Consider the following 26,238-nt stretch of genomic DNA (forward strand, 5'->3'; position numbering starts at 1 on the left):
CTAAAACTAAATGAAAACTTTATATACTAGTTATAATTGTGATAGTAGACTATTTTGATCAAAACTTATAAATGTATTATTGACTTTCATAACTCACTTCTGAGAGTTAAACAAGTAAAGAAGGATTTATAAAACATTAGATAATACCTCCTTGGTGAGTTATTAGCAGAACCTTCAGCAACAACCAGTTTGAAGTACACCTGCACTGCAGTGAACCATTACATGAAAAGCTGGGCTGACAGAGTGAGGAGTGAGATGGGGAGTGCGGGAGGCTGAAATTCAGAAATCCTAAGGTTCCATTCTCAAAACCTCTGTCTGAAGCCTTCTGATTAAGAAAAAAATCTTCAAAAGTAATCTGAGAACCTTTAAAACAGATTTAGAAGGACATAAGTCAGAGAAAAAGGCTGTTTAAGGTCTTGGTTAATAAGTACAATGAAACCTGTTATCTAGGAGGTAAAGTTAGGTTATAGCCTTAAGCAGGTTATAGTTAATGCACTTCATTATTACTTTGAATTCCTTAAGCTTTTTGCCTTATACTTCTATCTGCTTTTCATATTTATTTGAGCAGAAAAGATAATTTGGACTGCGGTAAAAGATCCAGAGGCAGCTCCAGTGTTTTTTTTTTTAATATGTTGATTTAAAGTTAATTAATGGGTACTTTCTAATCACCCTAATGTTTCTCAGAGCCCTTCTTACCAAATTTCACTATTCTAACTATTCATATTTCTTATGGACCTCTAAAATTTTCTACTGATGTTAAGTTTTCTGGAAGGACTTCATTTTCCCCTTTATGCTTATTCTTGATTTACCAGACAAAAGACTGTTGGCTTGGGGACATGCTGACTCCAAAAATATAATGTTAACATTAAATAATACTTGTGACCTCTTGAAAAAAATTCCAAAGGCATAGGTAGATTCCTTTATCTTTAGGCAGGGGTATTTTTGCACCAGGGGAATTTCACAGTTTAAACAGGTTAACCTGGAATTTGACAACAAAAACTTATTCCCTAAACCAGGAATTTAAGGTGTTGGTAAATCAAAATAAATTTCTTATTTATGTATACTCTCAAATTCTGAAATGCCAGGTGAATTTATGAATTACCCAATTTTTTATTTAGGGAAAAAGGAAGTCTCCCTCCTCCAAGCATTTATAGACACACAAAGGACAAGAATACAAATAGAAAGAGCTGCAACCCACCCCACACCCCAATACACAAAACACTGATAAAACAGGTGCTGAGACTGTAGGCAATGAACATAGGATGCATTCTCTGAAAAATCTACAAGAAGTTGCCACCAGCAGTTATTGGTTTCCAATATTACTTATGTAAGAGATTTGTCACTTCAAAAAAACATAAAGCAGATTAATTCTCTTGGGCTTTACAATTTCTCAATGGCAGTTGGTACCTGTCAGTCCAGACTCTGAACGGCAAATCTGGACCAAAAAACCCAGCACCATTGGATATATAACTTTTCTTCATTATGTAAATATAAATCTCTAAATGTAAAAATCATCAACATCCCCTTCAGAAAAAATGGATGTCTGTTGGTGTATTAAAACATGAAGATCAAAATCTATGCTTGAAAACTGATCTCACATCTACCTAGTCATTCGGTGTTTCATAAAGTGACATAGGAGATACGCTGTTCCGAACAGCGTAATTTATTATATCTTAATTTAAAATCCCCATTTCAAAAACTCCCAAGGTATCTGATATTCTTTCAGTGAGGAAAAAGAGATCTTAAAAATCATACTTACATGGTAGTGAATGTAATTTATCCTTTACTACCTGGAACAAGTCTTACTGCCACTTTTCTAATTTACACCACACCCAGACAATTAATTGTAATGAAAATTAGATGCAATGGTGCTTCAGTTTGCAACAAGATAGCCTAACTATAATATCCTCAGAATAGCATAATTATGAGTGCAATTATGTTTTTCTTTAAAATGTACTATAGTATGTATTTTCATTATAATTAAAGAAAAAATATGCCATTAGAAATGTATGTTTTTATATATGTATGTGTGTGTGTGTGTTTCAAGACAATGAGGATAATCACCTAAGATGGAGACTCACAGAACACCAGGAGAACTTTATATCATCAATGAACCTATCTGCCCAGCAAATAATGAATATTATACAATCTGACTCAAGAAATGAACAGATAGCGAAACAGACAAACTAGCACTGAATATAGACAGAATTTGCATTATAACATCATTATGACCTGGTGTACATAATTAATGTTTGATGAAATTTAGTTAGCTGTGATCATGCAAATAAAGTTTTGATAATTCACAAGCAGTTTTAAGCTGTTTTTCTTATTCTTTTTAAAATGCTCTCAAAGATACATTCACCATAAATATTTTCAGTGCAATTAAGTCAATGAAGAAAATATAAAGCTAGCTTTTATTCTTTATTTTATAGATGAAAAACTTGCATTTGCACTGCTCAAACAGAAGTAGCCTATTTAGAAGAATTTTGCTAATGAAAATTTCACAACCAATGTACCTTTTACTCAACATTAGCTGCCCTAATATACAGCAGTCTCCCCATAATCAGTGGTGCCACCATGGGTATAAAATGAAGAATAGCTGAATATTGAGAAAGGTTATTAAACACAATTTCCTACATTAAAAAAAGAAGGCTTGACTGCTCCATTGGCATAAAGAAATATTTACAAGAAAATCAAATCATTTATGATATATACATTGGAAAATGGTAAAAAGACATTTTCTAATAAAAATGTCCTCTTTATTACATCACCATCTATTATAACCTATCTTGGAAATATAACAAAAACATTGGTAGGTTACACAAAAATGCTTCATTTTTCAGTGAGATAAAATTTAATAAGTTAGATATTGATTTTTTCTCATGTCAACTGCAAAGAAACAAAAGAACAGCATCTGAAATAATAAAATGAGTCTAGCTAAACATAAATGTATTAACCTATACATTTTGGTTCAAAGATACAGCTTATAAAACTGTATAGAGGATACTGTCGAGTAATTCATTTCTGTTTTTGTAGATTACAGTAAATAAAAAAATTAAACTACTGTAAGTGTAGAGTAATGGTAGTTCCCCTATTTCCCCCAAAGGAATTCCAAACAGACCTTGTAAGACTGAAAAAACCTATAGCTGCTAAGTCAATAAAAATGTAAGCTCCAGATACCAAAAAAAAATTTGGTTCACAAAAAATGAAGTACAATAATAAACTCTTGGTGGAAAATTCTGTTATGAGGCAATCATACTACTGCTAGATACGAATTTCCAGAAAAGATTACATCCCATTTTAGCACATTTTTCCCATAAACATGCAACTCACTATAAAATACAAAACACTTGGCTTTCAAGAACAGCTTTATAAAGACACACTGCATCAATAAAATTTTTTTCTTTCTGATTAACTTTACACTGTATTAAGAACTGTAATTTTACTAATGTTTATATCAGATTTCATATAATAATTTTCATTTTGTGAACACAATGTTCATGAGGAAATATCTACACACATTAACATACTAGACTATTAAAAACTTACTCAGTTACAGAATTTTATTGATACAGTAGATTAATAAAAACTGAAAGGGGATAAATGGGTAAGGAATTCAGTACATTATTTAACAGCACACACTTTAAAATTAAAATATTTTAAATCTCTCTTCCCCCCCCCTCATATGTTCAATGCCACAAAAGACCAGAATATTCTGGAACCAATACTGAGGTGTAAATTCAAACTTAAGTACTATTTCACAATTTGCACCTGTTATATCATCATCCTATTAGACATCATTCAGCTGTAATGGCAGAGCAATTTAGCACCTCTAAAGAGTAAAAGGTGCCCAGAAGTATGAACACTAGATTAGGTACATAAAAGGAAAAAGACCATTCAACTTTCCAACAAATAGTGGCATGAAAATGACACTATTTGTCAAAACTGATTTTTTTTCACAGTAAAATGCCAAGTACAAATACAAACACTGACAGACACTGCTTAAGATCTATTCTAACAAATTGTTTTCATATCCATATAATGAATCGTAGATCCAATAAACAGTTGCATACTGTCAGTTTTTAAAGCCGCAAATAAAAGCTATACAAGCACTTCAGAAGTCAGAAACATAAAAAAAAATATTTACAAATTTCTCTTTAGTTCATGCCTACATAGCCAACGCACATTACACTTTCACAAAAACCCAGTCATTCTCATCAACGTGCGTGTGGCTAAAGCTTGTTACTGAGAAACTGCCAATGCGTGGAGCAATAAAAGCAAGGTTCAATCTTCCTTTCTTCAATAATCCCGATGTGCATCAACAGCTTAATTAAGCCTTAAACTTGACAACAAATGAATTCCTCAAAATTTTCAGTTAGGAGGCTTATAATTATGTTGGTTCATCGTCTCTCCCTTTTAGAGGTTCGTCGTCGTACCTATTAAAATTAGTTATTGACAGTTTTAAAACAGGCTCACATTTTGAAAATCAAGCCATAATTGGCATTATGGATGCCACATTTAAAACCTCCTTATTCTTTCTTGCTTAATCTTGCTTTGGCCCCAGTCTCATCCATGGCAGCCCAGACTACTATCACTACAAGTCAGAGGGCAGTGCCCATCCTATGATCCCAACATAATGTCCCTTCCCAATGGATGTGGGTCTAGGCACCTCCAAGATCTTGGCTCTAGGATAGCTATGGGTGCTCTGTATCTTAAAGAGCTCTAGGTTTCATCATCTGCCCTTTTACTACTCCCTCAAGAGTCAAGACTATTAGGCCTTTCTATCCACCCTGTAAATTAAATTTCCCTCTCTATGTTGTCTCCCTGAATTAGAACGTTAGCTCTTTGAGAGCAAGGCCTTCTGCTTTTCTGTTTATATCCCAGAGCTTAGCAAATGTTTTAAGTACTTGATAAATGCTTTTCCATTCCATTTCATTCTTTTACTTATTGTACTATTTCCTTCATTAGCCTTACCATTTAAAGTTAGCCCTGGCAGGACTTTGAAAATATTGTATGATTCCTTAATTTTACTAACTCCACCAAAAAAGTCCTGGTAAAAATACAATTTTTCCAGAAACAAGATATATGTTATTTGCTGAAATGACTAATGTCATAAGACTAAAAACTAATGTCTGCAGCAAAGAACAATGAACAAATTCACTAATCAGAGTCATATTTATTGGTTTATACTTCTACTATAGACGATAAAAGCCTCTGTGATAGCTAAATATATGGCTGTGAAAATAAACTAAGTGTGGTTCTTCTGTATGAAATTCATGCACAAAATCAGTCTTGGAAGACACAAAAAGTAAGTTCGATTAAAATCAACAGGGTTTTTATTTATTTATTTTGAAGAATTAGAGGCCTGCTGATGTACAAGACCCTGGGTTACAAAGACCTCCCCCTCAAAAAACCCCACGCAGTATCTGCATTAAATTCTACTGGTAGAATGTGTCTCTGAATGGGTAAGAAAACACAAAGTAAGTTCAAGAATGGGAGAACACTAATAATTGGTGACACAAAGAAAGGCCTGTTGTAGTAGAAAAGATCAAAAGCTGTGCTTTGAAGGAATCTGAAGCAGACATGATGAGGGATTGCACTATAGACATGTGTAAACCTCTGGCACCAAGGCACAGAAATGAGATATATAATGCTGTGTTGGGGTAATAGTTAGCAACTCAGTTCAACTAAAATAAGGAGTAGCTAAAAGTGAGTTGTATAATATAAAAATGGTAACATAGATGGGAACATTATTGTGCAGGGCTTTTAAAGCCAAATTAAAGATCATCTGTTTTATCTTAGAGCAAAGGTTCATAACCTGAGGACCACAGACCAGGCAAGGGGTCTATAGATAGATTTCGGGGGGGGGGTTGGAGGAGTGGGTAAGAATGTTGTGAACTTGGATGGGGAAAAAATTACATCTTTATTTTTATTAATCTCTAACTAAAATTGAGCATTTCCTTCAATTATTAGTTTTAAAAAAATTAAAACATTCTGTGAAGAGATCCATAGGCTTCACCATACTGCCAAACACAGAAAAAGTTAAAAAAAAAACCCCACCTCTCCTATAGGCAACAGGGAGTAAAATGATCTATTCTTTTAGCCTATTAATTTGAGAACTCTGTGGATGATAGACTGGGAAATGGAGGGTGGGGGGTAAGGATCAGAAGGGAGACTACTGCAAGAATCCAGGAGACAGATGGTGAGAGGCCTGAACAATAGGGATGGCTGTGTGAGAGGAGAGAAGAAAAATGTGAAAGATGTTATGAAATTAGAATTGACAAGATCTGGCAGCCTATAAGTTGTGGGAAGAAGAGAAAGACCCAGTGTTCATACCTAGGTTGTGGTGAGACACTGGGAAGTATGCTGGTGTCTTAAAACAGAAACAGGAAAATCTGGAGGAGAAATGGATTTGAGGATGACTTCTGTTTTGGACATGTTGAATTTAGGATGGCTATAGGACACCCAGGTGAAAACATCCAATAGGTAAATGGTAATATGTAAACTAGAGTTTAGAAGAAAGAAAAATGTTCAGAGAACAGATTACAAGCCTGCTACAAATGCTGATATAACACTGATAGAAGACTTCAATTATTGAGTTATCTGCTAAAGCTCACTCTCTCTACCAAAGAGAGTAGCTAATAATTTCTTCAACTGCCCTAATGATATTTTCATATTTTAACAGGGGGAAATTCTACTCTGGGCTTGATTCTTATAAACTGGAAGGAACTAGCTGCTGGGATAGAAATGATGGGAATACTGTGTGGAAGTGACCAATACATATTAGTGTTTGTGACAAGAGAGGAAATCCAAGAATCTTCTTTTGGAATAGATTTCAAAAGGTTCAGAGGAAATATAAACAGGATTCTTTGGACTAATTTCTAAAGAAGAAGTCAGCCTGGGAGGAATGACAATGCTGATGGGGAAGAAAAACAAGACTTGTCAGAAGAAATCAACAGAAATGCACAAGGAGCAAATAAGCTAACTTAGATTCTTAAAATACATGTAGAGAAGATAGAAACAAGAGCAAGTAACAGAGGATAACAGTGTCTTGGGTGTTCTAGTTCAAAAGGAGTTAGGAACAAAAAGGTTGTTAAAAGCTCTGTAGGGAAAAGAGCAAGATCAAAGTTGGGAAAGGAATGCTGTTTTGAGTGGACTGAATAATAGCACCTGACAAAAAAGATAAGTTTTTCAATTGTTATTTTGTTTCTATTTTTTCAGCTAATCAATCAACAACCATTTGAGAAGCACTAAAGACAAAAGTGAAAGTCTATGCTGTAAAATGGCTTATAGTCTAACGCAAGAAACAACATATTCATCTACAGGTCTATAAAAAATACATATAAAACAGAAACAAGATAATCTTGGCAGGGAAGCCACTCATGGCCTAATGTAGAAGGTAAAGTTTAACTGAGTATAGAAGTAAACCAGGCATTCCAAGAGAGGAAGATGAGGAGGCAACATGTTCTAGGCATGCCAGTCCAAAGGCACCACAAATGGGAGCTGAGAAGGTCACTAAATGCAGGGAAAAGGGACTAGAACAGAGCCTTACACTACAACTACAGTTGGAGACATGAAATAGATAGTGATCCAGCCAAGGAGACTGAAGAAGGTCAGACAAATAGCTATAGGAACTAAGAGAAAATAGAAACACAAAAAGCCAGGGGAGAATATCCAGGAAGAAAGGGTGGCTAACAGTGTCAAATGCTGCAGGAGTTAAAGGAGAAGGAGTAAGAAGAGGCCACTACATTGGGTAATTAGAGATCATTTGGTAACTTTGGAGAGAACAAGAGAGAGCAATTTCAGTTAAGCGATTAAGTTGGAAGTCAGATTCTAGAGGGTTTGGAAGAATAGGAGGAAAGAAGTAAAAACAACCAGATGTAGAAAGATTTTTTTTTTTAGGTATTTGGCTGAGAAAGGAAGAAGAACTATAAGGGTAAGAAGGGTAAGAGGTAAGGGAATGGGAAAAATCAGTGATAGGTTTTTACAGATGGGGAAACTTGTTAGTGCTTATTGGCAGTAGAAAAGGAAGAGTAGATAGGGAAAGATTGGAGAGATAATAGTAGGGAAAATCTGCTGAATGTGTGAGGGGATGAAATCAAGGGCACATATAGGGGGAGATGGAATTGGTGAGAAGGATCACTTCTTCACCAGAGACTGCAGGAAAGGAAAAAATAGTAAGGAATGATGTCAAGGGAATATGAAACAAGGAGAGAGAACAATTTTTAGTGTGTAAAAGAAAACTGACATTTAAGACATCTATCTATATAGATACACAGATAAATAGATATCTTGAAAGTCAATATGAAGATCGTATGAATATATTCACTTGAATTTAATAGGTTTAGGTTACCTGACCCAGAAGATTTACAGCCTGTGGTTTAAAAAACTTGGTAACATGTTGTTACCAAGCCATTATCAATAATGAATTAAATATGGAGAACAAGAAAGAAACTGCAGGACTTATTTAGAGCAAATGCCTTGGTTTAAAAAAAAAAAAAAAGGAACAAAAATTGAATCTAATAACCATAAGCAGTAAGCTTGACTTTATTCCTAGCAAAATTTTGGAACACGATGCTAAAAAAGAGTTAGAGAGGCTGGAGAACCTTTAGAAATCAGCCTAAAGTAACCAAGAAAGGAAAAGTACTATGTGCCAAGCACTATACTAAGTGCTGGAGAGAGAAAGGCTAAATATAGTCTCTACCCTCAAGGAGTACACATTATACGTGAGAAAACAACAGGTAAATAAGTAAATATATACAAGGGATATACAGAGGGGATAGAAGGTAAGTAATCTCAGGGGGAAGTTATAGCAGCTAGCAGAACCAGGAAAGGCCTCTTGCAAAAGGTGGTTCTTTAGCTAAGTCTTGATGGAAGTCAGGGAAACCAGCACACAGAGGTGAGGAAAGAAAGCATTCCATGCACGTGGAACAACCAGACAGCTATAGGAGATGTAGTGCCATATGCAAGGAACTGAAAGAAGGCCATTGTAGCTAGATCATCAAGTGGTGGAGGGATGTCAAGGGCAAAAAGACTGGAAAGAAAGGAAGGGGACAAATTATGAAGAGCTTTACATACTAATAGAGGATTTCATATTTGATCCTGGGTGAGATAGGAAGTTGTTGGAACTAACCATGCAGGGGCATGACATGGTCAGACCTATACAAATCACTTTTGCAGCTGAGTGGAGAACGGACTGGTGTTGGGAGGGACTTGAGGCAGAGATTAGTTAAAAGGTTGCTGAAATAATCTGGTGAGAGGAGACAATGGCCTGAACTAGAATCATGACTATTTACATAGGGAGAAAGGGATGTATGCAAGAGACGTTGTGACGGTAGGAAAAAAACAGACTTGGCAATGGACTGGATATGTGAAGTGAGAAGGATGAAGGACAACATTGAGGCTGGGTGCCCAGATAACTGGAAGGATGATGGTTTGAAGCTGAGGAAAATTTGAAAGGAGAAATTTTTTAGAGAAAGATAATCAATTCTGTTTTAGAAAGTTTAAGATGCTTAAAAGATACCTGTTTCAAGATGCATGATTGTAACTCAAGAAAAAGACCAGGGTTACAAATAGATCTGGAAATGATCTGCATAGAGATGATAATTAAACTCATGGGAGCTGATAAGCTCACCAAATCAGATAGTATAGAACAAATAAGAGAAGAAGGCACTGAAGAGAGGCCTGCAGAAGGCTATCTGTTAAGGTATGGCTGATACACATTCTGAGCTGAAGGAAGGAGTTCCCATGACAGAGAGATCACAGATGCTTAAAAGTATTTAAAAACCAAACCCAATGGTAGCTTAAAGTACAAGCAAGATTAGTTTACTAATCTACTCTATAAAGTAGAAAACAACCTCCAATTCTTAGTTATACACAACTGGAAGTTTTATTTTGATTTGACTAGACTCTCATCACTCTTGCTTCTCAATCCCTTTATCCCAGTCTAGCTAAGGCATGTGAAATTACAATACATACAGTGATTGTAGAAACTTCCTCTTCCTCCATTATTTCTTCTTGTGGAATGTCATCATTGACAGGAGAACTACTCTGAAAAACATCCATCTCTTCACTTGATTCATTTTCTTTACTAGAGGCTTGTTTGGAGCGTCCAGTGCGGCTAGAGTCAAAAACATAAGAAATTAAATTAATTCACTGAGCTATAATCATGAAACTTCAGTACATAGAGAAAAAACACTTTCAAATATTACATGGCTTTTCATTGCTCATTTTTAATCAGCGATTATTTAAATGAGACTGAATACATTTTTTCCTATTATTTTGAATCTAAAACTGTGGTATTTTAATCTTGGAGAACAATGACTGTCCCAGATAAAAAAATGTGCCAAATAGTACTAAAAATTATATATTTATAACCACTGAAATAATATTTGTTCTTTCAATTGTTGCTGGTGACTTTGTGTCACCCTACACTTCAAGGACACTGAAGTCTGATATAGAACAAAAATTACATGGGAAGACAATGGTGAGGTAGAAATAGCAGAGCACTATGGAAGTCAAAAACCTGGCTGAAGTACAAGCTTCACTACTTTGTGACTATGAGCAAGTCACTCCAATGCTCTGAGCCTCAGTATCCTCATCTACAAAATGAGACTGTATAATATTTGTAGCTATAAATCAATGATGTTATGGTCCCATACATGTAATCTCACAGGAATGCTGCAAGGAACCAGTGAAACAAAATGCTATAAATACGTAAATTTTCTTAGGTTTACTAAGATCTGAGACAGAACCTTAACTTTATTTCCTTCATTGCCTTATCTATTTCATATACTCAGTAAATGTTTGTTGAATTAAATTTAATGATCCTACTCATCAATTACTAACAAGGTCAAATGGTCCCAGGGTTTTTTTGATAAAATGTTCTTGGAAACTGCATTTTAAGGGAAACACGGTAAACAGAAGCAAATATACATACAGACAGTTGTGTTCATCTGTCTGAATATATTTGGTGTCACCAGTGGAAAACATCAAATAAGCAGAGTTGAATTGTGTGTGTGTATATCACAGCATTAATTTAAAAGCGCATTGAAAAGTGGGAACTAGCTATCTTTTCTTGCTTCAGATGCCATTAACTTGATCAAGAGCAAGTATTCAAACTCTCAGAAGAGCTTGGGGTACTCCCACAATACATGGAATCAAATTTCTTGGTATTCTGTGTCCTAAGTAAAGTACTCCAAGAGCCTCAAAACATATAACCCTTAATTAACAGTGAACTAAAAATAATTTTTTAACTTCAAATGCTTTTTCCAAATATAGGCGAATTAATAAAGAAAGATGAACAACACTGCCAATGATGACATGCAATTTACATTAAATCTAAGTTAGAACTCGGCACTGAAGATTCAAAATAAAAAGTCTACCACAGCTGGCTACAGGGTCGCAATCTATGAATATTTCTTAAAGTAGGATATTCACTTGGTTTGGAATAATGTGTAATCAACCCTATTCAATATCAGAAAGGAAACAGACTCTGTGACCTCTAAAAATCAATAATGTTCTGATTCTCACTAATTATTCCTCACTTGATTACCATGTAAGAGAATTAATCTACAAATTTTTAACATTAAAGACCCTTTAATTAGAAATTATTGGTTTTCCATACTTCAAGCTTCCACATAAAATCACTAAAACGTATACCCACCTGTATGGCTTTCTTTCCCCCCACTGGAAAGAGGGGCTGCTGGCAAAAAGGGGAATGAGGCAAGCATGTAAATCTGAACAAGACCATCTGTGGTTTTTGCTCCTCCCTTGCATCTAGTAGAAATAGGTGTTTGACCCAATCATGTATGCAACAGCATGTTTGCAAAGATGCTTTAAACTGAGGTGCTGACACAACTACCTAAAATAATATTTATGTTACATATACATAAAAGTATTAATGAATTTCAATAACTAATATGCTTAAATAATTTTATTCTGGATCTCTCTCATTCACATTATTCAGAAAAAAAGAATAGTGGAGGAAAATATACTTTTTAGTAAAAATGATTCTGAACTAAAACTTATTTTTGAAAGTTGATCCAACAGTACTATTATATAAAACTTTCTATGTACAGATAAATATGTGCCTGCACATATATGTATTTGTGATTTGAAAACAAATATAAGCGAGGTGAATCATCAGAAAAATATTTATAGGAAAACAAATTATTTTCTATAGTAATACAAGAAAGACGAATGCTATTTTTCAATAAGAGTATTTTTTCCAATATGTTCACAAAGATGAATCTTGAAATGGGAAGAGTTCTTTAAAAAAAAAAGGGGGGGGGAGAAGAGTACAAAGAAAAATGGGAGGAAAAGAGAAGAGGATAGGTCCAAAGTGTTCTGACCATTCCCCTCACAAAGAGTTTACACAGTTACCAGTGTCTCCATGTGTAATGTCTAAATGAAGAATTTGGCATGCATTTATAAAGATTTGTTTTCAAGTTCGCTAAAATGTTAAAGTGGTGCCAGTGGGCTAACCGGGCTCTTGATGACCCAGTTAAAGATTGACAAAATTCTATTTTGCCAACGATAATAGGGCTGATTAATATGTGTGGGTTTAAATATAGCACTGGATACACTATCATGAAATTTTATAAAGTTATTTGAAATGTTTGCAATTTAATATTATTGCATTCACAACTTACACATTTTTTTTTGGTTGTGATGGTGGTGGCGTTTTTGGTGGTCTTCCTCGTCTTTTCTGTGGTGTGGACTGTGTGGATTCAACTGCACTACTTTCAGAAGATTCTGTTCTGCTTTGGGGAAGACCCAAATTTTGATAGCATCAAATTATGATTTATGATATCATAACTAAAATATAAGCAGTCAACAGTTACAGATACCTACCTCTGTTGTGCTCTTCTAGATGTTCTATGTTGTCTGCCCTTTTGTTTCTGTTCCATGTTTTCACTCTGCCTCTCTTCTTCTTCCTCCTCCTCTGCTGCTGGGGTGCCAGGTTTTTTCCGGCCTCCTCTCTTAGATGTTTTAATTGCTGGCTCTTCTTTTGGGGTGCCACCCCAACAGCTTTAGGGGGTCGTCCTCTTCTGCCCTTTTTGGGAGGGCTATTCTGTTCATCCTCATTTTCTAAGAGATCTTCTTTGAGCCTCTTCTCTTCTGGCCACTGCTGTTCATCAGAATCAGACATAGCTGTGCCTCTTTTTCTCCCTCGCTGACTCCCCTTTGGTTTCTGTTCCTGAACCAATTTGGTTAAGTCATCCATACCTAACTTCTCCTCTGGATCTGTAACAGGTGTCTTCTTTCGGCTCCTTGGCTTCTCAAGTTCAGACTGAAAATCAAAATCAGATTACTGCTTTAACGAAAATAACTATATATACAGTGAAAAATGTAGCAAGTAAAAATTACAGTTACCAATGTTTGTGAAGAAAAAGTAACTAAGAATAATAATATGTATAAAATGCAACAGATGCATGACTAATCATTGTTATGGAATCAAAAAATTCCCAGGGAGTGTTCTTGATTTTAAGGTTCTTATACCTAAATGGAAACATCCTAGAATAACAATAATTAACCAGTACAATATAAAACTAAGCAAAGAAGGTGATATTTTACAAAAAGAGAATTTCTGGATTAAGCATCTCAATCTTTGGTTCTTTTTTGCGGGGCAATGGGATAAGAATGAGGGAAGAGGTGCACAGACCAGGAATATACAGGGAATTCTAGTTAGTAACAACCTTCCAGTGGTACAGATGAGCTACTTTTCTGTATCTTATAGTCTTAAGAGAGTTGCCAGAGGCACTAAGATGTTAAGTCACTTGCCCACATTTACACAGCTATATATCAGAGGCAAGATTTGAAATTGATGTTTTGGACTAAGACCAGTCCTCTAGCCTCTTCTGTCTAATCAGTTCTAATTAATTAATTAACTAATCAATTAATTAATCTTCAATGAACCTGTTCTTCTAGTCAATAATAATGGTAATTTTACATATATGTCAAGACATAAAGAAATTCTACATAAGCATTATTACTAATCTGCAAATATTTCAAAGGATTCCCTTCATTTTGTAAATGAAAAATGCAAAGGTATAGTAGTAAGTGAATTCAAAGCTCACCAAAACATTTTTAGATGAAAAAAGTGCTTCTGTTTCACTCAAATAATACTCCTTTCAATTACAAACAATGAAAATTAATGAAATTTCACAGTAAATTACAATGCTACTTTATTTGGAATTTATAGCATTGACCAGCAGATGGAGACTGAAAAGATTTGCTTAAGATATCAAGCCACTAAGAAATTTACTGCTTTAGGGAGTCTTACTCAATTAGAGACTGACAATAATATTTAAGGTCCCCTGAGAAAGCACACAAAAAAGTCGTAACTACTGTAATTCACATTACCTCCACGATTACTATTAACATAGCATGAGAGAATGAAAGAGTAGCTGGCATCACATACACTGTAGAAGGGAATGGAAAGTGAAAAGCACCTACAGAACCACCAAAAGCTCACTATTTCTTAGGAGTTTATGTTTGACCAAATATTCTTTTTATACTCATTGCAATGATAAAAGAAAATATGGTGTAAATCTGAGACAGAAAAAACACACAGGTGAATTGCCCTCCTGAGAGTTGGGGTTAATCTGAATTTCAAATACTTCTTAAATCAGTTTTAAAATTATTCAATAATAATAATCAAATTATCCACATAACTTATGATTTGCAAACAAAAGTCAATTTTTCTTAATGCTTCTAGCATTCTTAAAATAACACAACTTAACTATTATGCTCCCTCTTTGGGGACATTCTACAAGGGCTCAGGTCATAGAGTGGCTCCAATGGATATGCAAATGACATGTATTAGAAATATACAAAGAGTTGAAAAGCTTTCACAGAAAAGGGTTGTTCTCAGTTGCTCCAAAAGGCAAAATTAATTACAAAAGGTAAAAGCAAAAGAAGGCAAATTCTCACTCCCTATAAAGAAGAAAAACTTCGTAATAATTAAGTTATCAAGTAACAGAAGACTTCACTGCATCATGAAGCAGGGAGCTCATCATGCTAGAATTATTTAAGCAGAGATTAGACAATGATGAAACATGGATATCACAGAAGGGATTTCTGTTTAGGAGGGAGCTGTGATCAGATAATTTCTTAAGGTGTCCTCCAATCCACAGATTCTGTGATTTTTATGGGCTGGGATTATAGAATCACTTTCTTCTTCCAATTCTTTTTTATCATCTGGGAATAAAATTGCTTTTAAGTAATTAAAAAATTGCAAATATTGTTTCAATAACAAAGGGAGAAAACAAATCAGTAATAGACTACTACAGTAAAAACTTTAAAAGAGTAATAGTGGGATGATAATATGGGCAAAACAGTTAACTAGAAAACAATTTCAATTTAATGTAAATTGGAATTCAGTAAAAAATTCAAAAAAACAATTATTTTAACTTGGAACCTGTGTGTCATCAAACAGGGCCACGAACAATAAATTATTTTGTGCTTTGAAGCACTGCTGTTCAAATTGATTATAGTAGTTAAAAAAACTCACCTAATAGAGAAGTAATAAGTTCAGAATCATTCTCAAAGTCCCTACCTAATTTTTTGCTAGATTATAGCACTATACAAGATTTTCATAAAGTTTGTATTCACTTTAAAACTTAAATGAGTTGAGTTATACATAGATGATGTAAATAACACCGTAAACTATGTATTTAGAAGTTTAGAACTACACTGCAAAATTGTATACAGTCTAAGTTCAGATTCCTGTGACAAATGAAAAATGGCCATTGTAAACTAAATCTTATTAATAAACGAGTAGCATTTCTTAAAACGTATGAGAAGAAAATTCTCCACCATTACTAGAAGGATATAATGAATAAAAATCTAACTGCTAACTGAATGAAGATTAAAAAAAAAAGATATCATTAGTGAAAACCATGATCTGGGAGACCTGGAGGAGCAAAGGAAAATAATTATATGAAAATCACTTCAAAGAAGTTCACAAAAATAACAATTAAACCCATTATATCTACTTTTTATTTGGATAGTGCTTCATTCCACCCTGCTATGACAATACAAGTTTCTTTCTCTTCTTCTTTTTTTCCAAAACAAAATGGTAGACATAGATCTCCTTTGTTCACCTCCTAACAGTTGCTGTTGAAATTCCTGTTTTGAGGTCAAGGTAAAGATGCAGTTGATTCACAGCCAAGCTACTTGCTTTGGGGAAACAAAGGAGCTAGGAACGTCAATTAGTTTTTCATAGGGCTAGAAAATCAAACTGAGAACTCTTGCCATGATATATGCTGAGTCATATGAAAGTGCACAGCTAGGTACTTCAAATGTTCAAAAATCCTTAGCAGATTTACCTTTAAATGCCATTTTCAAATTGTTTCTATCATACATACACACCAAAAACTATTGAAATTTAAAAGTTTAAGAAGCAAACTATGACTCTATATGGAACCTGTGTAAGTTTTTCTACTATATTGGAAACAAAATACCGTGTTTATAAAATCTCCAAAATGTTAATGCTATAAGGTCATTATCTTAATCTTTTGCTTTTGGACTACTTTTTCCATCAAGTCATCTAAGAATGTATTACATGGCCAGTTTTTTAAAATGCAAAATACTATCAATAATGCTATACAGTAGTTTGTTACTAAGTTAAGGGAGTAAAATTTATTCATTGGAATGACAAAAAAAACTCAAATCATTTAATAATATTGTAGGATTCCTATGTCACTATTAAACCTGAGAATTAAAATTTGTGAAAGCCATCCATGAAATTTATAGAAGCTCTTTTTGTGGTAGCCCCAAAATGGAAACTAAGGATTTGGGAAATGGCTAAACAAGCTGTGGGACATGAATCTAACAAAATATTACTGTACAATAAGAAATTATGAAGTGGATAACTTCAGAGGAAACTAGAAAATGTTTATGAAATGATGAAGAGTATAGTGAGCAGAACTAGGACAAAAATGTATACAATGACAACATCGTAGAGTAAAATAACTTTGAAAAACTTTACAACTCTGAAAGACTTAGAATTCTGCCATGATAAAACATGAGCCCAAAAGAATGAAGATACAATACGCTACTCATCTCATGACAGTGAGGCAATAAACTCAAAACCGAGAAAGATACAAGTTCTCCGACAGGGAGAATTTGGGAATTTGTTTCGCTGAACTATGTACTGAGGGGTTTGTTTTATTAATATTTGCTCAAAGGGGGAGAAGAGGGTAGTAAGAGGGAGATATTAATTTTAAAAACTTGTTACTTGAAATATGAAAATAAACTAAAAAGAAAACCAAATCTTCAGAGTGGAAAAAAAGAGAAAAATTAACTGATTTATTCTAGCTTTATGAAGTTGAGAAAAATTACTACTATAGTACCAGTTTTATAACAATTATTATCAGACACAACCCAACATCTCACTCTTACAAGATCAGAGTCGTCTCTCTTGTCACTCTTTTTTCCTGGCAGAGGCGAAGACATTGAGAAATCTTCATTTTCACTATGATCCATTTCAGAGCTGTCAAGCCTTTCAAAACAAATATTTATCATTATTTACAATTATTACATTTATCATTATATATTTTACACTCTCTCTCTCTCTCTCTCTCTCTCTCTCTCTCTCTCTCTCTCTCTCTCTCTCTCTCTAACTCTCAAAAACTTCCCTAGCATGGCTTTGTAGGATGGGACTGTAAATTCTTTGTAGGATTCTCATTCTTTTAAAGCCTGCATAATTTAATTCTTCCACAACTCATTCAATACTAGCTGCAGTACTTTTTTGTTAAGAGCTAAAATTCTAGTGTTATCATTAATAATTTTAAAGACATTAAGAATCGTCTACATAAATGTGGAGAAAGGAAAATGTGGAGGAAAAAAAGGGGGCTTTTCACATCTCACCAACAGAAGCATGAAACTCAATTGTATTTACTGAGCATCTATCACCTAGCACATACAAAATGCTATATTAATATAAAAGAAAAATAAGATAACCTTTCTCCCAAAAGAACTTATTTTTCATTGAAGAGACAATAAAAGTTTTGGAGGTGATGGCCTCACAAGTCTTTTCCAGATTTAGATCTATGATCTTATGTCCACAAAACTTAAATACATGAACAAAAGTTTTATATGATGAAGTACCCACTAAGTGGCATGAACCTAAGTTCAAGGAGAGGAACAAACGTGGCCTGTTGGGGAAATAATAAGATCAGAGTGTTAGGATACAAGAAAAATAAAGTTGGAGTGAGATTACAAAGCAAAGGTTTTTAACTGGGAGGTGGAGGTGGTTCATAAACTTGATAACTATTTCAAAATAATAGGCTTCCTTTGTAATTCTATGTATTTATTTTATTTTAAAAATTCTAAGGAGTTCATAGACTTCACCAGAATGATGAAGAGGTACATGACACAAAATAAGACTAAGAATCTCTGCTATAAAGGGTCTTGAGTATCGTCGGCTAAGGAATCTGGATTTTACTATTTGTAATGATAGTCATTTTAAGAAATAATATAATCAAAACCATGTTTTAGGAATGCTGATTTATTGGTGGTATAGAAAATGGATTAAAAAGTCAAGGTAATCAGTTAGAAATCTGTTTCAGTAGTTCAGGCCTGAATACAAGGGTCTGAAACTAAGTGGTAGAAAAGGGAACATACGAAAGAAAGAAGTCTTCTTGACTGGCTTTGAAAGAGACAGAGGGAGGAATCAAAGATGTTTCTGAGAGACTATTATTATCTATTAAGTGACTAGGAAAATACTATCATCAACATAAACAGGAAATAAAGAAAGAAAATCACTTTGGAAGCAAAGGTTAGTTTTAGACTCAAGCGAAGATATCTAAGAGAATATGTCCAGTTGACAGTTGAAGACGGGGTATAATGTAGGGAATTTCAATGTCAATACATTAATCATTGAAGCTCTGGGGCAGATGATTTAGACAGCATCATGAATGTCAGAGAAAGACAATTGTGGTCTAGTAGAATTGAATGTCACTCTTTGAGTCGGGAAGATGTAGGTTTTGGTCTTGCCTCTGATAAATACCATGACCACAGGAAAATCACTTGCTCTATAAGTTCTCCAAAGCATATGAGGCTACACATTTCAAACATGCTGCTCATTTCCATCTGAAGAGGGAATTCTTACAACAGAAGTCCCTCCACAGATGAAATCACAGCTATGAATTACCATTTCCGCTTTCTATTTTTTGGATCAGCCAGAAATATAACCCCTACGCCTTTACCAAGGTTACTGAAAAAGATATATCATTCCTCCCTTCTTTTACTGTCAAGAATATCTTATTCCATATCATCAGTTGTGCAACTCCCCAAATTGGCAATAACTAATGCCTCTGTGATGTTCCACTGTAGTCAAGTAATATAGATCCAGCAAACATGGGTCTTTGAGCATCTAAAATTACTGAAGAAGTTTCAAAATTTAATTAGTTCCATACTAAAACTTTACAAAAGTCAAGTGAAAAGGACGGCTTAAAACAAGAACTGGCCTTGTGATCTGATACAGGGACCTTCCAGGAAAAGAATCTCCCTCCAGTGCTATAAGGTTCACACATACCTTATCTTAGAGAACTGACTAGAACAGAAGCGCCAGACTCCCACAGGGTCCCAGTGAGACTGATATGTAATTGGGAAGTGTTTAACAAAATAAATAAAATCACAATACAACATAGAAAATGTTAATTTGTGGTTTTCTAAGTAATATGAAGCCTGCAGAGATCTGTTTTTATCCGAACTTGACACCACTGGCCTAGAGCATTGAGAGGTTAAGTGATTTGGCCAGAGTCACACAGAAAATATGGGTCAGAGGAGGAACTTGAGTCAAGGTCTTCCTAAAAGGAAGGAAATAAGCATTTACATAGCACCTACTCTGTGCCAGGAACAGTGCTAAGCACTTTACACATATCTCATATGATCCTCATAACCACCATCGGAAACAAATATTATTATTATAATTATTATTATTCTCATTTTATAGAAGAGGAAAATGGGGCAGAAAGGAGTCAGATAACTTGGTCAGAGTCACACAGCTCATAAGTGTCTCAGGTCATATTTGAATTTAGGGCTGACTTCCTGTGCCACTAGCTGCCTCCTGGATCCTATGCCAGCTCTGTATCCACTATATCACATTTTCTTTTAAAATTAGGTTATTATCATATCATTATAGGAAAGTTCTTTCAATACTTGCTATGGGAAGAGAGTCTGGAAGTGAGGGGGAGGAGGGTTGTTAAAGACTCATCAATCCTTAAGAATAAGCATTTCATATGACTTCATAAATCTTAAGTTGGAGAAGAATGACAGCCTATTTTAGAATATAGAGAATAGTGACACCTACTCACTCATACAAAATATTTCAGGTTAGAGTGTTTTAAAAGTTAATTAACTTTGTAACATCCATAATCACTGTTAACTGTCACATACATACCTTCCTTTAATTCTTCCTGGAGAACTTGGATTTGAGCTGCTACTTGCATTGCTCACAGTCTCCATTCTTGAAGATTTAGACTGAGATTGCTTGCCTGCTGATGAAAGAGGCTTATTAACAGCTCCAAGAACATTGGCTGTTTTAGGCTGAAATAAAAGATACAAGCTTGATCATCCAATTAAAAACAACAAATTACATGTTAAATAATTAGGAAACAGGTATTACTGTCAAAATATTTGAGTACAAATCAACAGAATTGTCTTGTAAGCAGTAAGTCTATAAACTGAATTTGAGCTGGGTATAGTGGTACACGCCTGTAATCCCTGCTACCAGGGGCTGAGGATGGTGGATCTTTTGGGCTTGAGAGTTATGAGAAGTAGTAGGTTAAGCTGATCAGGTGTTGTACTAAATCTGACATCATTATGTGGAGCCCCTGGGAGTGGGAGAATCACCAGGTTGCCTAAGGAGGCAACAGAAACAGCATATCAAAATTCCTGTGCCTATCACAGGGATCAAGTCTATGTGTGGCCACTAAACTTCCAGTATGGGTGAGATAGAGATCCAGTCTTAAAAAAATTCAATTAAATAAAGATATATTTTGCTCAAATATAAATTTAAAGCCACATGGAAGGCAAACATGTAGTATTTCAGTTACGAGGCAAGAGGTTCAAAAGGAAATTGAGAGTTAGTGAATACTGCAATCAACAACACTAGCTACACTACTAAATTTGCTCTATAGAAAAATATGTGATTACATTTTGTTTCAGAATTTACATTTTGACATTGAAAGATGATGTCTAAAAATTAGAATGCCATGAATTTATTCCAAATTTTATTGGCTTGCTGAGGAAATACTAGCAATTTATCATGCTTTAGTTTGTATTTTTGGAAAAGGGGTATTTAATTACCTATTAGCCAATAAGAATGTTTCTAAAAATTAATTTTTCTAGCTTATGTAAATTCTGGAAAGAAATATAGAAGTGCAAGATGGAATTATGTCAGTGATCACATCAATGAAAAGAAACTACAATAAACAAACCCTTTAATTTTCATCAAAATGTACCTTTCCTGGAGTGAAGAAGGATTTCATTTCTGGAGGCAGATAATTTTTGGTGTTACTAAAGTTCTAAAAGCAAAGGAAAAAAGTAATCAGTGAACATATGGGAAAATATAGTTGTGAAATCAAGGAGGTTAAATGTATGGTAGAAAATAACAAATTTTACGCTACTAAATAAAAATCATCTGAAATCTTAATTTTATTTTAAATTATTTGAGGGATCTTTGTGTGCATAAACTAAATCCTCTTAACTGAGCCATTATTATTAAATTATACTTCATTCCACAAATTATAACTCTGAGTGAAGAATGAATAAAAGAAAGTCCTGACTTGAAGTGAAGTCATACTCTGTATTTAGGGCTGCTAAGTGGGCCCAATTGCCTGTTCCAAATTCCAATAAACTGTTTCCAGTTTCAACTTCATTCTTTGACTGTTTCCTTGTAGCTAATATTCACAACTAAATTTGATTTCAACAAGTGTTTGCTAGGCACTGTGTGCCAGGTGTTGGGATTACAAAGAGAAACATGAAACGGCCCCCTCCCAAACCCAGGAACTTTATGAACACAATTACAAAACACTTTTCACACAAATAAAATCAGATCTAAATAATTGGAAAAACATCAGTTGCTCATGGGTAGGCCGAGCTAATATAATAAAATGACAATCCTACCTAAACTAATTTACTTATTCAGTGCCATACCAATCAAACTACCAAAAAATTATTTTATAGAGTTAGAACAAATAATAACAAGATTCATTTGGAGAAACAAAAGGTCCAGAATATCAAAGGAACTAATGAAAAGAAATGCAGGGGAAGGTGGCCTAGCAATTCCAGATCTTACATTGTATTATAAAGCAGCAAATCATCAAAACTGCTTGGTACTGGCTAAGAAATAGGGAGGTGGATCGGGGGAATAGGTTAAATATGCAAGACACAGTAGTCAATGACTATAGTAATCTATTATTTGGTAAACCCAAAGACCCCAGCTTCTGGGATAAGAACACACTCTTTGAAAAAAACTGCTGGGAAAACTGGAAAAGAGTATGGCAGAAACTAGGCATAGACCCAAATCTCACACCATATACCAAAATAAAGTCGATCTATGGAGAACAGAAGAATTCATGACCAAACAGGAGATAGAGAACATTATGAAAAGCAAAATGGATAATTTTGATTACATTAAACTGAAAAGTTTTTGTACAAACAAAGCCAATGCAACTAAGATTAGAAGGAAGGCAGAAAACTGGGAAAGAATTTTTACAACCAGTCTCTCTGATAAAGGCCTCATTTCTAAAATATATAGAGAATTAAGACAAATTTATAAGAACACAAGCCATTCCCCAATTGATAAATGGTCAAAGGATATGAACAGACAGTTCTCAGATGAAGAAATTAAAGCCATCTATAGTCACATGAAAAAATGCTCTAAATCGTTATTGATTAGAGAAATGCAAATCAAAACAACTCTGAGGTACCACATCACACCTATCAGATTGGCCAACATGACAAAACAGGAAAATGATAAATGTTGGAGAGGATGTGGGAAAATTGGAACACTAATACATGGTTGGTGGAGTTGTGAAATGATCCAACCATTTTGGAGAACAATTTGGAACTATGCCCAAAGGGCTACAAAAATGTGCATACCCTTTGATCCAGCAATAGCACTTCTAGGGCTATATTCCAAAGAGATCAAACAAATGGGAAAAGGACCCACAGGTACAAAAATATTCATAGCAGCTCTTTTTGTGGTGGCAAAGAATTGGAAATTGAGAGGATGCCCATCAACTGGGGAATGGCTGAGCAAGTTGTTGTATACGAATGTAATGGAATACTATTGTGCTATAAGAAATGATGAACAGGCTGACTTCAGAAAAACCTGGAAAGACTTACATGATCTGATGCTGAGTGAAGTAAGCAGAACCAAGAGGACTTTGTACACAATAACAGCCACGTTAAACTGAACCCTTCTCAGCATTATGAGGATCTAAGACATCTCCAGAGGCCTTGGGATGGAAAATGCTGTCCACATCCAAAGAAAGAACTATGGAAGTCGAATCGCTATCACTTATTTTTACCTTCTGTTGAGTTTTGTTTCATCTTTCTGATGGTTCCTCCTATTGGTTTTAATTTTTACTTACAACTTCACTAATGTGAAAATATGTTTAATGGGTATGTAAATGTAAAGGTTATATCAGATTGTGTGCCATCTTGGGGAGGGGGGGGAGGAAAAGGGAGAAAAAATTTTCAACTCAAAAGCATATGGAAAAAAAAATTAAAAAATTATTTAAAAAAAAAAGATGAAAAAAAAAAGAAACTGCCCCTTCCCTCATGCAGCTTACATTCAACTGGAAGAAGACAACATGTACACATACAATATGAAATACAAACAAATAAATTCAAAGTAATTAGGGATAGGAAGCTCTAACAATGAGAGAAGTCAGGAAAAGCCTAATGAAGAAGGTGGCACTTAAGATGAGCTCTGAAGGGAGCTACAGATCCTAAGCAATTAAAGTGAGAAAAGAGAACATTCCTGGCATGACAACAGCAAGAGGCAAGGCATGGAGAAAAGACACAGAATATTATGCATGTAGACTGGCAAGTAGGCCAATCTAGCTTGAAAATAAACTATGTAAAGAGAAATAATGGCAGGAAAGAAAGGCTGAAGTCAGATTGTGACATAATTTGAAATAACAAAGAAGTTTGCATTTAATCCAAGGTAATAGGGAGTCATTGAAGTTTCTTGAGGAAGAAAATGACATGGTTAGAATATAAAGAATAACAAATAACATAGCAGATTATCTTGGAGGTGAACTGGAGAAGACAGAGATTAGATGTAGGAAGCCTATTCAGTAGTCTATTGTAAAGATTTAGACAAAAGATGTCAACTAAGGTTGGATGGGTAAGTGTAGAAAAAGGGATTGAAGAGAGAAATTATAAAAGTAGAAATTAACAAGAAGTAGCAAATGACTGGCTATCAAGGGCAGGAAGGAAAGTAAAGAATCAAGGATCACTTCAAGTTTGAAAACTCAAGTGGACTAGAAGAATGGTACTGCAATACAGGGAGTTCAAAAGATGGATGGATTTAAGGATAAATGAGATCACTTTTGGACATGTTGAACTTCAAATGACTACTGGACATCCAGGATGATATGTCTAGCAAGGAGTTAGTGATGTGGAACCGGAGTTCAGGACAGAGAACGCTGGATACATGTATTTGGGAGACCTTGACAAAGAGATAATTGAATCCTTAGAGATTATGAGGTTTTTAAGAGTATAAAGATCAAAAGGAAGGTGCTCTAAGAAAAACCCTGGGGTGCACTCATACCCAGAGGACAGGGCATGGGCCCGATAAAGGAGACTAAAGATTGGTCAGAGGTGGGAGAATAACCAGGAAAGCACACTATCCCCCAAAATCAAAGAATAGAGATTATCCAGGAAGATGGGTAGCTGACATTGTGAAATGCTGTAAAGAAGTAAAAAAATGAAGACTAAGAAAAGGCCACTGTATTTAGCTATTAAGAGACTGTTGCTGACCTTGAAGGGAGTAGTTTTTGTTGAGAGGTGGGATCAAAAGTGAGTTTTAAGGGGTGGAGAAGTTAGTGGAAAGTAAAGAAATAAAGTTATAAACAGAAGTTTTGTTCTGAAAGGGACACAAGCCTCAGCTCTTGACCCATGCCTATATACTAGGCCAGGGGTGAGGAACCTATGGCCTTGAGGTTACATGTGGCCCTCTAGGTCCTTGGGTGCGGCCTTCTGACTGAGTCTAAGTTTTACAGAACAAATCCTTTTTATTAAGGGGATTTGTTCTGTGAAGTTTGCATTCAGTCAAAGGGCCTCATTTGAGGACCTAGAGGGCCACAAGTAACCTCAAGGCCACAGGTTCCCCACTCCTGTACTAGGCCTTTACCCATAGATTTTTACCCCTTGTGCCTCTACACAGTGACACTTGAGCGGCATACTTTTACCACACTTCTTTCTCCCTCCCTCCCTCTTTCCTTCCTTCCTTCCTTCCTTTTACCACACTTTCTTTCTTCAGTTTTGCCTCTGATTGTAACTCCAACCTGGCTCAAGTATCAAAATACAATTCCAGTTTGATTGTTGAAGACTCCTAACTTTGACTGAAGCTCACCTTCAACCTTAGTACTTACAGGATGATTTTATGGGTCTTGTCCTATCCCCCTTCTCACCTGCCCTATCCAGAAGTTGCCTATGACTCCATTCTGATATAACAGGTTGCTTCAACTTACTCAAACTACTTACCTTGTCAGGTTGAGTGAAAAAACGTGCTGGAAGTACTGGGTCTTTTGGAGACTCCAAACTATATGTGGTGCTCTTTGACATGATGATATTCATCGCTACATCACACACTGTGTACAGCTTCTACAATATTATTAAAATAAACATGGAATTTTAAATAACCATGAAATTGTAGAGGAAAATATACCAGAATAAGAATGTCACAATTTTTTACAGTGGGAGAATGATCTATATATCAAAATTATACTTATGTTACCTATCTCATAAGGTTGGTATGATAAAAGCATTTTGTAAACTATACATATTATATAAATATGAGTTCATGTTATTATTTTAAGGAATATTTAAATTACTAAAGTTTAACTTAAGTCAGTCATAAGTATTAAGAAAACTATTGTAGAATCATGCAAATTATAAAAAGAATCATAGAATCATTGATATTCAAAGCTGGAGAGATATTTAAAGATCATGTAGTCCATACTCTTCATATCATACATGAGGAAACTG

The 26,238-nt window shown here is 34.8% G+C and overlaps 1 protein-coding gene across 1 annotated transcript in view; it reads right to left on the reverse strand.

The window, feature by feature from the left end:
* Positions 1-2,395: 2,395 nt before the first annotated feature.
* The window catches only part of PDS5B (PDS5 cohesin associated factor B), a 205,615-nt gene continuing 181,772 nt past the window's right edge, over positions 2,396-26,238 (reverse strand). The window contains 9 exon segments of the mRNA XM_078147054.1: positions 2,396-4,436; positions 9,979-10,120; positions 12,654-12,764; positions 12,856-13,027; positions 13,030-13,294; positions 17,410-17,509; positions 20,414-20,559; positions 21,477-21,539; positions 25,735-25,854. Coding sequence (XP_078003180.1) covers positions 4,401-4,436; positions 9,979-10,120; positions 12,654-12,764; positions 12,856-13,027; positions 13,030-13,294; positions 17,410-17,509; positions 20,414-20,559; positions 21,477-21,539; positions 25,735-25,854 — 1,155 coding nt within the window. The 3' untranslated portion in view covers positions 2,396-4,400.

This window comes from Phascolarctos cinereus, unplaced genomic scaffold (assembly GCF_003287225.1).
Source record: "Phascolarctos cinereus isolate Bilbo 61053 unplaced genomic scaffold, phaCin_HiC Scaffold_726;HRSCAF=1367, whole genome shotgun sequence".
NCBI classification, from domain to species: domain Eukaryota; kingdom Metazoa; phylum Chordata; class Mammalia; order Diprotodontia; family Phascolarctidae; genus Phascolarctos; species Phascolarctos cinereus.